Source organism: Wyeomyia smithii, chromosome 3, assembly GCF_029784165.1.
Source record: "Wyeomyia smithii strain HCP4-BCI-WySm-NY-G18 chromosome 3, ASM2978416v1, whole genome shotgun sequence".
Classification (NCBI taxonomy): domain Eukaryota; kingdom Metazoa; phylum Arthropoda; class Insecta; order Diptera; family Culicidae; genus Wyeomyia; species Wyeomyia smithii.
Genome location: NC_073696.1, coordinates 201,891,933 through 201,909,282, shown reverse-complemented (window position 1 = coordinate 201,909,282; position 17,350 = coordinate 201,891,933). Strand labels below are relative to the sequence as shown.

Genomic DNA, 17,350 nt, shown 5'->3' with positions numbered 1-17,350 from the left:
GCTGATTGTCCGCTACAGCTGCACCTTCTTGAGGAACTTGGTATGTGAAATTAACATCACCTTGTAGCTAACTTTTCTCGTGGGGGAAGTAAAATACGAAGTGCCCTGCCAGTCGTTGCCATCCAGAATGATATAGGTCTCGTCGTCCATCACCGGAAAAATCTATTTGACGAGCTTATTTAGCCGCTGCCGCTACGTCATTGCCTGCAGCTCCGAGACTAGTGGGCGGGACTGCCGCTTCTAAATATGTATGTTCATGTTCGCCAGGCAGGGCCAGGCCAGGATCACTGTTTAGCAAGTTGCACCGACCTCCCAGCCAACCGCACGCAGCGATGTAGTCACTTTTCCCTAGGTCTTCCACTTTAGTATGAGTTTTTATAGCTTCTTGTCGCTTAGAGTCGTCGGTCACCGGAGCCGGGCTTTCTTTCGATGCTCTGATTGATGTCCAATAGTGCTGTAGATGTCGATGTCGATGTAGATGTCGGAACGGGTGTATTTCGTATTCGAACGAAGTGACCACGTGGTCTTTTTTCCTGACTTATAATTTATTGCTGCCACCAAGTCAAGAGCAAAAGCTTTTGCATTTTAGAAATATAGAATGTACTGCATGTGTTTAATGATAAAAAATTAAAAAAATTAAGCGAATTTTTGACGCTTGACAAACGAAAAGATCACGTGGTTAAAGTCGAATGGAGGGGAGGGGGTTTGGCCAAAAGACCACGGGGGGGGGGGGGTGGTACGGGAGGTATGAAACGGGACCAAAATATGACCACGTGGTTTAGGAACGGACCCTTACCCATAGAATATTTATATGGACTTAGTTCTGTTCAGAATGGCGTCGAAACAAGAAGAATTGCGCAAGCGCATTACACAGCTATACCTTAAAGGATAATATCCACCAAAAAATTGTTTTTCTTGTAATTTTTTTATTGGCTTAATTCTGCTAAAACTATCCTAGAATCAAAATCTACATTGCCCAAGTACTGATCTAAACTCAAAACTCGTTTAAATCAGTTTTTATCCCAACGCTGACACCGGTGTCAAGTATAGAGGTCGCTGCATCAAGTTTCGACCGTCATAGCGTCTCCACAGCACGTGTTTACTCACAATTTCCCTTTGTTACGTCGATCAGCCGTTCTCGTTGTGTACCTTCTTTGTTTTAGTCTTTCCATTCTTTTTAACTGTGAGTTATATTCAAAAGTACTTAAATATGAGTGACAAGTTTGAGTTTTGCGTGGGATCGTCAAATAACAAAAGAAGAAGAAAATAAAACCCAGGAAGGACAACTTTACGGCGCAGGGATAGCTGATTGAAGGTAGAAAAATTATTAGGGGCTTTATTATTGCGATTTCAATGATTTAAAGCATATTGAAACTTTAAACGAGTTTTTCTCAAAACCATGTTTTCAAAATCGGCGAGCAGTAGAACTGAGAAAGTTTACATCCGATTGATTTGAAATTTTAACTGTAGCTTCTTCATTAAATTAACAACAACAAAAGTTATAAACAATAAAGATCGATTTTTTTTGTCGAAGAAGATTTTTTTTCTCAAAACGTTGCCATTTTGCGAAGAAAAATTCTAAAAATATAATCATGTGTACTTCACTAGCGACACTTATAGGTTATAGGTGGCGTTGGGCATGACTTCTACTGCTCGCCGTGGAAGAACTTAAAAAAAGCGGTTTACGGCAATTGCTGCACAGCCACCATTTTGTAAAAAAAAGTAGCAATACAATTTTTTTTTTCTATTCTCCAAGAGTTGCTTAGTCCAACGATATATTATTTATATACTTACATCTCAAATGTCCTTTAAAAAAAATCAACTTCGTTTTTTTACCATTTGGTGGATATTACCCCTTAACTGCACAAAAATCGTGGCAAAACGTAACCGGTAAAGTTTTTTAAAAGCAAATTTTTTCCTCCGACTGTGTATTATACCTTGAAAACCTCATCAATAATTCACAAGGAAGGTAGTAGAAGATCGGCCAAAGTAAGGGATAAATATGAGCTTCGTTCTACTCGTCTAAATCATGGTTCAAGAGCAGCGATTTGGCTATCAATTAAGTTATGTACCATAATGAAAGTTTGAACAAAATATCAATTACATCAAAAATAACATGGCGATATAAAGCATGGATTTGACCAGATCATTATATTACGCCAAAACACACAAACGTTCCTGACACACACACACGTAAAAATACTGCATCGGAAAACCGAATACGAACCTTTTTCAAAAGTTCACTTCTTTTCGTTAATAATTGATGTATTTATTTTTATTTATGTATGTTTACCTTGTTTTTTAGCAGTAGGAAATAAATCTAATGTTTTTGTTATCATCCGTGCGGCCATCAAAAGCAGCGCATTGCTCTCTAATGAGAAGATTTATGTTGATCTTAATTTCTGTAAGATTTAAGAGAAAAGTTGCGGTTGGCTCCTTCCTTACCTCCTTCGTGAGTATTTGTAATAGGATGGTAAGCAGTGGTGGCATGAACTCGTGCAAAGTTGAACTAAGTAACACTTTTTCTGATTTGAATCCAACTTGAATCTGCTTCCTCTTAATAGTTTGAGTTTTTTTTGCACCGCACACTCTGATCGATTGAATTTAAATGCCTGCAACGCATGCAGTGCACGATGTATCCAACGATGCAGGCGATGATGTGACGCGATGAGTTTTGTTTTTAAATTGAATTTATGCTTTCAAAGGACAATGCAACAAACTGTTGCAGCAGACGCGGCGCGAATTTCATCGCAATTCGATTTATATGCAATTGTTGTTATGCAAGATTCAAACTCAAATCCAACTCAAGTATAATGCACTGTTAGTAGGGTTTACGTGCAAACCGAAAATAAAAGTGCAAGCAAGTTTTAAAACTTGGATACGAGTGCAAAGTCACACTGCCTACTCTGATGGTAAGTTCACAGTCAGTTAAAGATAGTACTGCGATATTCGTTCAAATTACTGACAAACTTTTTAAAACTCCAACTCCCCTAGTAACATAAAAGTCTGATACGGACAAATAGCAATTTTCATCCATACAGTATCTCTATTTTCATATAAATAAAAAATCTGTTTAAACCTTCTTTTCAACAACAAACTTTATTAGGCCTTTTTATTATTATTAAAGTATTTATTCATTATTTCATTAGATTTAGGCTTATTGGAGTTATGTGAAAAGTGAATTTATTAAATTCATGTATTCGTCCAAATAAACACGTGTAATCTTACGCGCACTTTCAGAGCTCACGACACTCTCACTCTTAGCTACAAACTTCATTCTGAACTCGGCGCAAACTTTACAACACCCCACCCCTACCGCTCCTTCTTCCTTCTTAGATACATACACATTGCCAAGAGTAAAAACGAGACTCTTCCAATGGTCAGTTTGGCTAACAGAATCATAACTCATTCTTTTCGCAAATTAAACGGACCATGGTTCGCATTTTTCACCCCACGTACCGAGCGCGTCGGGCTTGGAAACGTTCTCATTCCTGTCCGGGTCCGCGCTGCTGGCGGGCAACGCGGCAACGGCCCAGATTGGTGCAAGTGAAAGTTGAAGAGAGCCTTGGCGTTAATTGAAAAATGCTAGAGAGTTGTCCGACGGAGGAGTCCGCTGCACCGTTTTCCACGGGGCAGTCCTAGTCCGGACGAGAAAAAAAATATTTAAAATACTGGAAAAAATTAGCTCAAGGGTGGAAAATTTTTATATCAAAGTTATTTTTTAATTGAATTTTTTTTCTTCGTTTCTCTACATTCGTTTGGACAGAGCTCTTGATTTGAAGCGAGAATGATTGTGCTGGAAAAAAGTGTTTAGCGTGGCAGCGCGAAGGGTTGAAGTCAGAGGGATTTCGTTCGTAAGCTTCGTTATCATTTGCAAAAATGGTTAACCGCTTTGCCATTGTCATTGCAAAGGGGGAGAGAAACAGCGTAGATGGACATTACTTGGCAAAATAAATCGGGGTTGTTAGCGGACCGGTGGGGATGAGGTAGACCGTCCAACTTATACTGTCGGTCACGCTTTTTGGTGTTGAGAATGAGCGCATCAGTCTGTGCCGCGGTTTCATCGTCAAACAGGAACCAGTGCGTAGAGTGGGACGGGGTAATATGTTCGTAACTTAAACGTTTCATTAAGAAGCATCTCCAAAAAAAGCGCTTCACACCAAGCACCTCCCATAATGACCAGTTGCGAGCAACTAGCGCTAGGATTTCAAGTCCACGGAGCCGTTTCACGAGTCGGGGGGTGTCTGTTGGGGTTGAGTGATAAAAATTTTATACGAAAACCATGCCAAATTTTACGTAAAGAATGAGTTGGGGTGCCGCCGAAACTCGTTGCGTGGCTGTGACTAAAAGGGGAAGAGAGGGGAAACGATGACGCCCAACAACGACTAACCGCGACGGTGACGGGCCTCACGATGCTAGTGCTGATGAGATGATGACGACGACGATGATGATGATGATGGTTTCTATATATGCATGAGGGAAAGCATCGGGAGTCGGCTTTGTCCAGCAGGCATCGGCAGGCGAATTCCGGTTCGCGGGTTTCATCCGGTGCCGATGATGGAGGAAAAATTTCAGTGTGGCAACTGAACGAGAGCGGAAAAAATTAAATCAAAGCAAAGTAACGAGATCCGAGAAGAAAAATATTTGCTTGAACGAATTTTAAACTGAACATTTTTAATTAGATTTTTTCAGCGTAGCTCATGCAACTATAAACAGTCAGTGTGGCTGTGCAAATTTTGACGAAACTGACGGGCATTTTTTTCTCGCTGCTCCGTTGCTTCATGGGAGCTATTGAGGAAAATTGATTCAGCGCTATCAATCAACTATGTAGATTTTCGACAAAAAACATAATGAAATAAATATTGTTGTTTAAAGTTCTTGAAGTAACCTAGATTTTGGGAAAGTTTTTACCGTCAATCATTGTTAACAAACAAGATTGGTGAAGGTAAAAACCATGGAGGTTTAGTTGGAGTAAACAATAGATAATCACTGTCGGTTTTGAAACATGATTGCCGTTGAGTGTACATGATCTTATAGGTCGTGTGTAATTGTGAAAATTCCGCTACTTCAAGCCTTTTCAAGATTATTTCTGCATCTTTCAATTTATTACAAATAATAAAACCCCTACCGATTTGACAATTTCGTTGAAATTTGTCGCAAGTTTTGAAGCTTAGTTATTTTCACGATGGATTTTTGAAATCTGTTACTAAATCAAAGAATGACAAAGGCAACAGAAATGTAAGAAGAATGTTCAAATCATTGAAGCACAACAATAATATTTCAAAAGCTTAGGAGTAGGCAAAAGAGTAGGAAGTCAATAAATTATAATTAAAAGCAATTTTATCTCTGTGAACACTTTAGCTCCAGTACACTTAACGCTGGTATCTAGTGGAAGATTTCTTAACAAAAAAAATATCGTAAATTGTGTGTCTTTGTTTCTTCACTGTTATTCTAAAACAAGATAGTATAAATCACAAAAAAGTATCTTCATCAATATTTTTAATTTTACTAAAATTAAACGGCTATCTCATAAAAAGTTTTTAAAGCAGTTTTTAGTTACTACCTGGAGTCTTTTTTTACGCAGTATATTGTGCCGCGTTTAAAGATTAGATTAGATTTACTAACACTAAACTTATTTGACACCGCGTACAAATATAATATAATCTCCCGAATCGCATAAAAATAATCCGCGTAAATGTGAAAAACCTGGTTGAAAAAAATACCCCTGTGTATTCACTTCAAAAGTATAAGCGAATTTCATATATTTTTGCCTTACTATGAAAAAATAAATTCTACGCAAAGTTTATATCTAATTCGGATTTTGATATGCGCAGTCAAAATATGAATGTTAAAAATAAAAGACAGGAGCAAAAAATTTAATTAAAAATAACAGAAATAGTTCATTTGCAAACTTTTTATCAGTCAATCTAGAAGACAACGAGGAATGATTTTTTCTAGCAAAGTTATCATAAATTGGCTTACCTTTAACTTCATCAAAGAATATGTACAGTAATGTTACCAAAAAAAAAAATTAGGCGTTAATAATTTTCCTTTTTTGACTAACAATGAGCAGAATCAGACTGATGTTATCCAGTTTTAGGAAGCATCTTACCTCCATTTTTTGATATTATAAAATACAGAAGTTGCTCTTCTGAATGAAACTAGAAGATAAATTCATTTACGCCTGAATTGTCGTTCTGTACCACTGTGCACTGTTTACCGATTGGAAATGAAAAGGTATTACATAGCGACCCGAGTTACTGGCGATGATTGCAACAGCATTAAACAATATCCAATAATTAAAACAGGTCAAAATGAGCCTTTTTTAGGATTAATACGATGAAGTTGAAAGAGAGAATAATCTGGAAAAGGTAAAAAATGAATTGGAGATGGAAGAAACTAGCAAGATGTTCAAAATGTACAACAGTAGGTGTTGTTACTAGTGTGAAGATGATTCTTATTGCTTTTAAACAACAAATTTGTCACAAGAAGGAGAATTTTTCTTTATTGCTTTTGAAGTAGGTAACAATAAAGAAATTTGCATGTATAACCTGAATATAAAAAATCTGACGAAAAATGCGAAATCCCGTAACGTAGTTGATCTTATTGTTATTGTGCCCTTTCTTTCTCAAATGTATTCGACTGTAGCTCAATATGAGTATTTCCTGAACCTGGATGACGTCCAGAAGCTGGAAATCGACCTCAAAACCCCTACCTATGGGCCAATGGTTTTTGAAAAACAGCCCGAAATTGCCAAATACTTGTACTAAATAATAATAATCTGGACTTAATAATCATGCTACTGAAATTATTTTCGTTCGTTTTTTTTTTCAAACAGTTCAGTCATTTAACGACTTTATTAGGTTAAGTTGCCTGTTTTCTTAACGAGTGAAATCATTTGCTGCCGCAAACTGCTACAAGATCGTTTCGACATGTCACGATATAATGAAGTCATCATCCTCGAGGTTTTGTGTTTGTGAGAGTATCCTCTATTGTACAGTACAGTCCAGTACAGTGGCTTAACCAAAGAGGGGGAGAGTAGGGTTCATACCCTCCCAGAACCTTCCGTCTGTAATTTTGTTTTCAATTGAATATCTGCATTACTGTTTATTAGAGGGAGGGAAACAATTCTCTTGCCCGTTTTTTTTTGTCCTTTTCCAGCTTTTAAATTTTTGGCTGTGTTTCTGTCGCCTACATTTACCAAGAAAATAAAAGTTTATCGTTACGCTTTCTTTCGTCTACTTATTTCGCTGCCATGAAGACATCGTCCTTTCTCCAATAGGAAACAAGGTGTCTAGTATCAGAACTTTATTTTGACAAAGAAATGTCAGGATGCAACAGAAGGTTATATCGAACTTTGTCTGTTTGTGGGAATGAAATCCTGTATCTATACGTGGTTCTGAGTAAGAGGCTGCTGCGCTATTGAGCTGAAATTTTGCATGGGGAATTTTTTCGAGAGGAAGAAATTTTTGACCGCTAAACAAATTTCGAAAATTCAATTGCCATTGGCACACTGTTCATGTCATGCGATGCTTTGACTGAGAACTACGCAACGGTTTATTTAAATAGCATGTGTTCCGTTTTTCCACATGTAAGTCTTTGAATTGAGTTACTTTCCTTTCAACCTGCCTCTCTCTTCAATATTGCCATGCAGTGTTGCCAAATATGCTTCGCTAGAATTGAATATAGCGGTTTGAAGTTGAACTCAGAAATATCCCACGCATCCTGCAGGTATTTTGGCACCCGAGATAATGTCCAGAGGCCGGATATTGATCTCGGAAGCCATTTTAAAATAGAGATAGTGTCTTCCTATTACTGGAAACTAACATGAAATAATACCATCTTGAAATTCAATATAACGTGTGAGGAAAAAAATCCGAACAACTTTCAAATTGGTTTACGATTTCGAAGTGCTGCACAAATCGAATAATCTTTTTCCACAAAATGAAGATCCACTTTTATACACCTGGTAACACGACCAGTCGATTCTGTCAAGTGACGCTTAGTTAGGAAAAAGGCGTTGTCGGAAGAAGATCGTTGTAAATTGATTTTCAATTTTTGTGAGCGAAATAAAGAAAAATCTAAAAGTGAAGTGTTCCACTATTTTAAAGATCTTGGATACAAAAAACAGTTATATACAAAAAAAAAATCAAAGCCTTGGTGCTACATTCCGATTCGGAATTTGACCTTCTGTTTGTTATACACAGACTTCACAGCCTACTGTTTAGTGTACAGGACAATTGCGGGGCTAGCGCTGCGATCCTACTGACACTAACAGTCTCTCCCGAGCCGAGACTCGAACCTACGACAACTGGCTTGTCAGGCCAGTTAATGTCGTTAATAAGTTACATTACTTGAATAAACAAACAAGTACCTATAGAAAAATAAGTTGCGCAAGATTTTAATTTGGAATTGAAAGTTTGTTCGGATTTTTTTCCTCATACGTTGTTAAGCAGCGAAATATAAAAAGGTTTGAAACCTTCTATCCCAGCAACGCCAAGATAAAACGCCTATGCTCAACTAGTTCATTATAACTTGAAGATAGTTGGGTCTATATAGTAGTCGTAAGAAAAATAATGTGCCTGGCAAGAAGGACGTAAAATATTAAGTGGCTATTTTGAATATCAAAATGGCGACTGCCGAATACTACCCAATATGGGTATTTCTAAAATCGGGATGATGTCCAAAGTTAAGAAATCAATTTCACACTCTATTTTTAAATTCAAGGTGGTGACTTCCAGTTCGTCTGGTGTCGTTTCAGGTCTCTAAGCAGCATCCCGATTCCGAAAGTATTCATATTAGATATCCGATCAATCTTTTCTATATTCCGGAGACTGCAAGTCACCATCTTCAATTTCAAAATATCAGCTGGAGTTGGTCGGTGGTCTCTGGGCATCATCCAGACTTCGGAAAACCCATATTCGGGGGTATTCGGCCAATTCTGGTTCTCTTTCAGATATCAGAAGTTGCATTTTGGAATCCAAATCATCTCAGTTCTCAGTACCCATATTGGATGGTATGAGAACATGTATTATTTCATTGTTTCTATGGCCAGTAAAAGTCACAGTGGAATTAGAGCAATTCCACGAAAAAACGAGCAACCAATTTCATGGACCATTTTTGATTTGGCTGAAACTTTACGTAGGCGTTTTTATAGGCAAAAGATGCCATTTTGTGCTCTTGGTTCAATTTTTTGGAACACGACTCATTTTTGAGAAGCAGTTGAAAAATGCTGTTTTGGAAAGGTATTGATGATTACAAATATTTTTAGAGCCGAAACGGTTTGTTTGATCGGTGTGACGATAAAGTGGACCACGGGATACTGCTTGATAAAATGCTTAGGCTCGGTATAACATCGGATTCCGTACGCTGGTTTGAGTTGTATTTGACTGACCGTAGAGTTTGTTTGAAAGCAGGATCTCAAGGTAGTTACCTGGGTCCGCTACTCTTCTCTATCTTTATCAACAATGCTGCTCTTCTGCTGCCACCAGGATGCCGGCTGTTTTATGCTGACGACACGAAACTGTTTAAAAAAATTAAGTGTTTGCGTGATTGCATGGAGCTACAGAACTACCTGGACACGTTTGTGAGTTGGTGTGGAACGAACTGCTTAACGCTAAGCATAGATAAATGCCGCACAATCTCTTTTAATAGGAAGCGTACGCAAATCGAATTTACATACTCTATAGCAATTCAACATCTTCTCCGTGTGGAGTGTGTAAAAGACCTCGGAGTAATTTTGGACCGCGAACTGACATTTAATACCCATTATGACAGCATTATCGCTAAGGCAACCCGACAACTTGGGTTTATATTCAAGATTGCTGATAAATTTCGTGATCCGTTATGCTTCAAATCATTGTACTGTTCCCTCGTGGGATCAATCCTAGAGACCAGTTCTGTGGTATGAAGTCCTTTCCTTGCAAATTGGTCACACATAATGGAAATGGTGCAGAAAAACCTAAATTAATCCACCTAGCGGTCAGACCCAGCCTTTCTCATTCAAACTTATTATTTGTAAAAATAGATTTACATGAACGCTTCAATCCAATAAATGTGTATTCACTTTTTGGGTTCTAAAATAATGATGTTGTAATAGAAGTATATAATATGAAATTTGATGTAATGTAAATGCTCAAAAAATAGCGAAACAAAAGAAATGACTCTTAATTTCGAACAATTCAATCACGTGCGATACCGGGAACATTCAAATGGTACGATACCACACTCAAATTATATTGTGGCCACATATGAGCCGTTGCGAACCAGAGTGGTCTATGTGCCATCGAGCAAATTGTTCAGGAGAAGCAATTTTCGAAAAATCTCTAAATATGCTGAATATTGCTCTGTTCAAATGATTGAGATAATAGATTTTCGTTGTTTTATTAACAATTTAATACATACCGGTTGCTTAGTTCGAATATAATCAAATGAAATGGGAACGTATAGGGCAGCCAAACTTTGAAACCACGTGTTCAATCATAATTCATCAGCTAACCCTTAACTAGCCCGTTCATCTGATATAAATATTGTTCAAATCGGTTGTGTACTTTCTAAGGTAATGAAGTTTCGTGATTTTCACATTTCGATACATTACAGACGAATTTACAGTCCGATTACAGCAAAATTGAATAGGGTGTTATGAGTCAGCTAGACCTTTCATTTGACACTAATTTCGTGGAAATCGATTCAGCCATCTCTGAGAAAAGTGAGTGAGTTTATGTATTCTTCGAAATATATTTCTTTTCATAGCTAGATTTCACGCTTTTAAACATAACAGGCAAAGTAATATTCTGATTGCAAAAAAAATCAATAGGGTCTTATGGGGTAACTAGACCTTTCATATGACACTGATTTTGTGGAAATAGGCCCAGCCATCTCTGAGAAACATAAGTAAAATTAAACAGTATTCAGAAGACGTTACTTTTCATAACTTTTGAACCACACGTTCAATCAATATAAAATTCAAAAGTTAAGGGTTTTTTAGATAGCCCGTTCATTTGATACCAATTTTATTGAAATCGGTTGTGTGGTTTCTGAGATATTGATGTTTCGTGATTTTTACATTTTTCAACATAACCTCTAAAATAAAAATCCAATTACAATGAAATTAAATAGGGTCTTATGGGGCAACTTGAACTTAATTCGCATATAATTTCATTGAAATCGGTCCAGCCATCTCTGAGAAAAGTGAGTGAGTTTAAGTAGTCTTCGGAATATGTTTCTTTTCAAAGCTGGATTTCACATTTTTAAACATAACAGGCAAAATAATAGTCCGATTGCAGAAAAAATCAATAGGGTCTTATGGAGTAATTAGAACTTCCAAATGACACTGATTTTGTGGAAATCGGTTCAGCCATCTCTGAGAAACATGAGTGAGATTAAACACTCTCCAGAACACGTTTCTTTGAACAACTTCTGAATCACACGTTCAATCTTCATGAAACTCAAAAGTTAGGGGTTTTTTAAGTAGCTCGTTCATTGAAAACCAATTTTGTTAAAATCGGTTGTGTACTTTCTGAGATAATGATGTTTCGTGATTTTCACATTTTTGAACATAACCTCTAAACTAAAAATCCGATTGCAATGAAATTCAATAGAGTCTTATGGGGCAACCAGACCTCTCATTTGCAATTAATTTCATGAAGATCGGTCCAGTCATCTCTGAGAAAATCGAGTGAGATTGGGAGAGCGTTACATACACACACACATACACACACATACACACACACATACACACACATACACACACACACACACACATACACACACATACACGCACACACACATACAGAAAATGCTCAGCTCGTCAAACTAAGTCGATTGATATACGAGATTAGACCCTTTGGAGCACTTTTATACCTTTGGTTTTTCCAATGATTGCTATACCATTCTAGGAGAAAGGCAAAAATTCATCCGCTATACTCTTCGCTTTCTCCCGTGGTGGGATCCACAGAACCTACCACCATACAAAAACCGCTGCCGACTTCTTGGTATTCAACCATTAGAACATCGACGACAAATCGCACAGGCCATTTTTGCTGCAAAACTATCGACTGGCCACATCGACTGCCCAAATATTTTGACCCAGCTCAATTTATACGCTTCTGAAAGACCACTGCGGCACAGAAACTTTCTTTATTTGGAATCGCGCAGTCGACTCTATGGCTCCCATGATCCGATTCGCGCCATATCCCGCCGCTTTAATGAGTTAGTTTTATGAGTTATTTGATTTCAATATGCCGATCAACGCTTTTCGTCAGCGAATTATTGATGTTTTACAAACAACCTGACTATATTTTTAATTTAATAATACATTAAGACTCATAAATGTCAGATGAACATAGATTGTGAAATTAATAAATAAATAAATTGAATGACTTGGCGGATAACACTTAATACCGAATTGAGCTGTTTCTACGTTTGACATGGATCCTCGTCGAGCAATTTTTCTAATTCAGTGTATTCGAAGATTTTTGGCCATCCTTCACGTGAACAGTTTATTACGATTTGATCCCTTAGTTGAAGCAACATTTCCGTAATGTTCAAACACTCGATGCGCTTCAATGGCCGTTTCCTTTGAATGAACAGAGTGAGTGAATAATCTTACTTACTTTACTTTTACGGCGACAGACCGGTAATCGATCCAATCCCGAATCCAGAATACGTCGCCATGTCACTCGGTCTTGGGCTGCCCTAACACCTATTTCGCGGGCATCCTCGTCGACAGCACATGTCCAACGAGTGCGGGGCCTACCTCGAAATTGACGGCCTCTATCGGGATTCCTGCTAAATGTAGTCTTCGCTGATCGTTCTTCCGGCATTCTCCGTTTTATCCGCTTAACTATATCCGCCGATCTGTACACCTGGTACACTTCATAGTTCATGCGTCTGCGCCAAACACGCTGAAAACCAACGCTCAAAACACCAAGAGCTCGCCGATCGGCTTCTTTCAACGTCCATGCTTCATGGCCGTAGAGGGCCACGGAAAGAATTAGTGTTTTGTAGAGTGTAAGTTTAGTACGGGTTTGCAGACTACGGGACCTTAGCTGGTTACTCAATCCGTAGAAGGCCCTGTTTGCAGCTTCTATCCGCCTTTTTAACTCACGGCTATCCTCGTTGTCACATGTCACTAATGTACCCAGGTACATAAATTCGTCGACTACTTCAAAAGATTCCCCATCTAACACCACCTCAGCACCAACATCCATCGGACTACCACGCTCTCTACCAGCCACCATGTATTTCGTTTTGGCAGAGTTATCGATGAGCCCTACTTTCGCAGCTTTCCTACTTTCGCACTACTCTACGGATGATACCAATGATGTCGATATCGTCCGCAAAACCTTGAAGCATGTGCGACTTCGTAATGATGGTGCCGTTTCTTTACATGCCAGCCCTCCGTATAGCATCCTCCAATGCGATGTTGAACAATAAATTCGACAGCTCGTCACTCTGCTTCAAACCATCTAACGTCACGAAAGAGTCCGATATCTCACCGGCTATCCGGACGCATGATGTAGAGCCTTCAAGGGTGGCACGTATCAGCCTATTTAGTTTTGTTGGAAAACCATGTTCGAGCATAATTCGCCATAACCCCTTTCTCTTAACCAGGCTTGTTAAAACGATAGATTATCGTCGATAATCGTCATCGCCGATACCGATAACGTCTGCTATTGTTATCGACGATGACGATTGCGTCTTCAAACATTAACGTTATCGACGTTAACGATATTTACCTGATCAGCTCACTAACGTCTATCAGACCAAGTGCACTAGTGTCTATATTTCGGTTGCTAAAGCTGGCTTGAAAACCAACAAAATAACCGCACCGAGCGTTGCTATTTACTTTTGGAAAATAACAACTCAAAGAAGGAAAAATTCTCGAGTAGCAACGAATCCATAAGTTTGTCGATGCAATAGCAACGAACCGATCCGTTGCTATTGGACCAAATGTAGCTTTGTTTGTGTTGCTATCCAAGACAGAAGCCAAAGTGAAAACAAACTGCGGATTCGTTTTTCAGACGTTATTGATTCGATACCGTCCAGTAGCTATCGTCCTTGGCAATGACGATAATGTCTGGAGACGTTAGCGCCATCGTCAATAACGATAGCAGACAGTATCGTTATCGGCGTTTACGATAAGTTATCGATTAACAACCTTGCTTTTAACTGTATCGTACGCTGCCCTAAAGTCAAAAAACATATGGTGAGTCTGCAAGTTGAATTCTCGAAATTTATCGAGGATCTGTCCCAGAGTGAACATTTGGTCCATAGTGGAGCGTCCCTCTCGAAAAACCACATTTATAATCGCCAACAAAGGTCTCCGACAAAGGCCTAAGCCTATGGAACAGAATACGGGAGAGAATTTTGTAGTCCACAGTTTTGCCATCATCCTCAATCACCAACCTGCCCCTTTGGACTACACTGTTTTCTTCACCATTCAACAGCACACTAAAGTGTTCCTACCAACGCCTAGCCACCTCAGTTCTATCGGTAATCAGGTTTCCCTCCCAGTTGTTACACGTGACAGGGGCTGACACGTTCACGGTTCCTGATTCCATTTATCTTCTTGTAAAAGCTTCTCGCATCGTGCCTAGAGAAGCAACCTTCCACCTCCGCAAGAATACGCTCTCAATGCTTTCGTTGCTTCTGGCGATAAAGTCTTTTTTCAGCAGCTCTAGCTTTCCGGTATCTTCCTACGCTCTGACGAGTCACCGCCATGGCTAACATGTGAACTCTGGCATTCTTTTCATCCGTCGCTCGGTGGCACACAGCGTCAAACCACTCATTGGACATGGCTGTGGCAGATGTACCCAACACTCTCCCGCTGTGGTGCTGATTGTACTGTGGATATGCCTCCACGCACTGTTCATTCAGGCTACTCCCAACATCGATCCGCTCATCAACCTTCCGCAGGTACTCTGTAGCCACTTCCCTAGTTGATAGCCGCTGGATGTTCAACTGTTTCCTCCTTGTCGTCCTGGTTCTCAGCACATTGTGAATGTTCTCTTTCTCTTAATAACAAAGACGAATAACGAGGGAAAAAAATATTTTAAAATACATTGAAAGATAGTCCACGAAACGTCAGATTTGATATCATTGGTTTTTTTTTAAATTTTTGGGAAAAACGTAGCTCGACCACGCCAAAGATTTTTACCAATTATAACTTCTTCGATTATTCAAACGTTTTATGAGTATGTAATCACTAGTTTGAACTTAATATGGGTCATTCCATCTCAAGTGTGCAAAAGGGAACAAACTTGTCGACGACTTTCTCTGATTTAAATCGAAGTTTAGGAAACTAATAATATAGGGTCAATAATATCCCTGCTTTAGTGCCGATTAAACCACTCCTTGTTCCGTGGGACTCTCTCTTTTGCCATCTTACGTTAAAATATCCAATATTTTCCATTCCGTTTATTATGATTATTATGCGATTTGTTAGGATAACGATAGCAAGCGCCACTTTGATAACGTCATATTCATTTTACCAAAGGAACGGTGAATATAATTTGTTTAGAATTCCAGGAGATTTTATTTCGTGTCGGAAACGATGCGGGTGAAATATTTTATTGGAGTGTGATAGCTCGTTTTAAGGATGAAATTATAGTATGTTTGAAAGGACACTGCGTTCATTGGAGGTGAAAATTGAAAAAGATTGGTTGTAATTATCACAGATTTCCAGTAGTGCAACTGATTTTCATCAGCTCTGATGGGAGCACTGTTCGCACCATATACTACGCAAATATTTCTTTTACTTCTATTCTCATACAGTAAAAAAACATGTATTAAACCTTCGACAATCATGTATACAAAGACACATCTTACACACCTACAGAAATGACATCACTAATATAAATTTGCTTTGGAGCAGAACTAATGCATACTAATGCAGAACTAATTATAGCTAACGAAACGAATATTAACATTCATAGACGAAACTATGAATGTTAATATTTACAATTAAATTTAGAAGCTCTATTTAACTTTTCGCGATTTTTCTAGTTGAAATAAATAAGATGGAGAGCAGGAAAATATTATACAAATTAATAGTTGAAAATCGACCACTCGCACTTGCTGACGTAGGACGACAGTTTAAAACATAAAAACTGAGGTAGACTGCCGAGAATTTGAAAAAAACCCTAAATAGATTAATTTTCGAGTTGTTACCGCAAGCAAATTCATATACAATTTACAAAGAATAGCTAAATAGATTATTTTTGGTCAGCAAAAAAAATCATTAATTCGCTTGATTCGAATCTTCAAATATAAGTAAGCGACTATGGCCTAGAATCCTCATCAAACCTTTAGCCACAAAAACTCATCACTAGCGTTAATCTAATTCTGGCGAAACTGCCCCGTTTCTCACTTCTCCACTGATCTTTACGGTATACCGAACACGAACTAATTCTTAATTACTGCTAAGAAAACCTACCAACATTGATCCATCGCAAATTCTGTTCTTTCTTCCATTTCCTGCTGCAATTTGGAAACCGGAATCAAACGACGAAAAAAAACGCACGCATGCACCCATCTTTGATCTGCACCCGCATTCCAAAACTCGGAATGCCGACTTTCGCTTTGGAACAAAACAAAAAAACAAAAATTGCATCCGCACCGACTCCGGCAAAACGGACGACATCAAACAACCGGTGCTGCCGAACGTAATCTTCTGCGTATTATGGCTGGCCTGCTCGCTCCTCCCGGGGGCGTTCGGTTTCCGGTGCGTGTGCTGGTCTCCGATGTCATCACTACGGGAAAATTTCGTCAATCCGTCAGCAATGCGGTCAGCACACCAAAGACATGGACTCGTACAGCGGATGGCCGGCCCCGAGAAACCACATGTCCATGAAGCAAGGATACGAGGTAGCTTTTTTTTGTTTGTTGTGCCTCTTGTCTTCCTCTGTTCAGAAGTTCTGCTCGGGCGAGCGCCGAGCCGAAAGTTAATTTTCCGATCTCAAATCACGTTTTAGCCTTCCTCTTCTTTTTTGTACTTTTGGTTTTTCGCATCTTTCTCTACGATTGCGTTTGCATTGTAAAGAAAAGGCTTCCGTAGCTGCTGTGGTTATATATGCTTTTTTTTTTCAAAACACAAGAATTGTACTCGACACTGCCGTATATGAACTCTTTTTTTCCCGGATAGGGTACACTCAGTACCCGCAAGTTACGAGTAAAGCTTGCAGAAAATTGAATTCGAATCCAGTCGTACGACTCCCGGATTCAATTGATGCCAGTTGTCTGTGTGCGAATGCACACACACACCTGTACGTGAGCGAGCATTTCTGCTTGGCCCTATACTGCCCATAAATGCATAACAGTCCCATGTGAGTTTTCATCACTTTTGAGA

The 17,350-nt window shown here is 38.8% G+C and overlaps 2 protein-coding genes across 6 annotated transcripts in view; one reads left to right on the top strand and one right to left on the bottom strand.

The window, feature by feature from the left end:
* Positions 1-17,350, bottom strand: part of LOC129730654 (uncharacterized) — a 95,691-nt gene that overhangs the window by 8,861 nt on the left and 69,480 nt on the right. The window lies entirely within an intron of this gene.
* The window catches only part of LOC129730652 (zinc finger protein rotund-like), a 264,493-nt gene that overhangs the window by 183,251 nt on the left and 63,892 nt on the right, over positions 1-17,350 (top strand). For 2 of the 3 annotated variants that reach the window (XM_055690162.1, XM_055690160.1), the window contains exon 3: positions 16,783-16,869. The exons of the other annotated variant lie outside the window; for it this stretch is intronic. In XM_055690162.1, the coding sequence (XP_055546137.1) occupies positions 16,783-16,869 (87 nt within the window). The remainder of the gene's footprint in view (positions 1-16,782; positions 16,870-17,350) is intronic. 3 annotated transcript variants of the gene reach the window in all.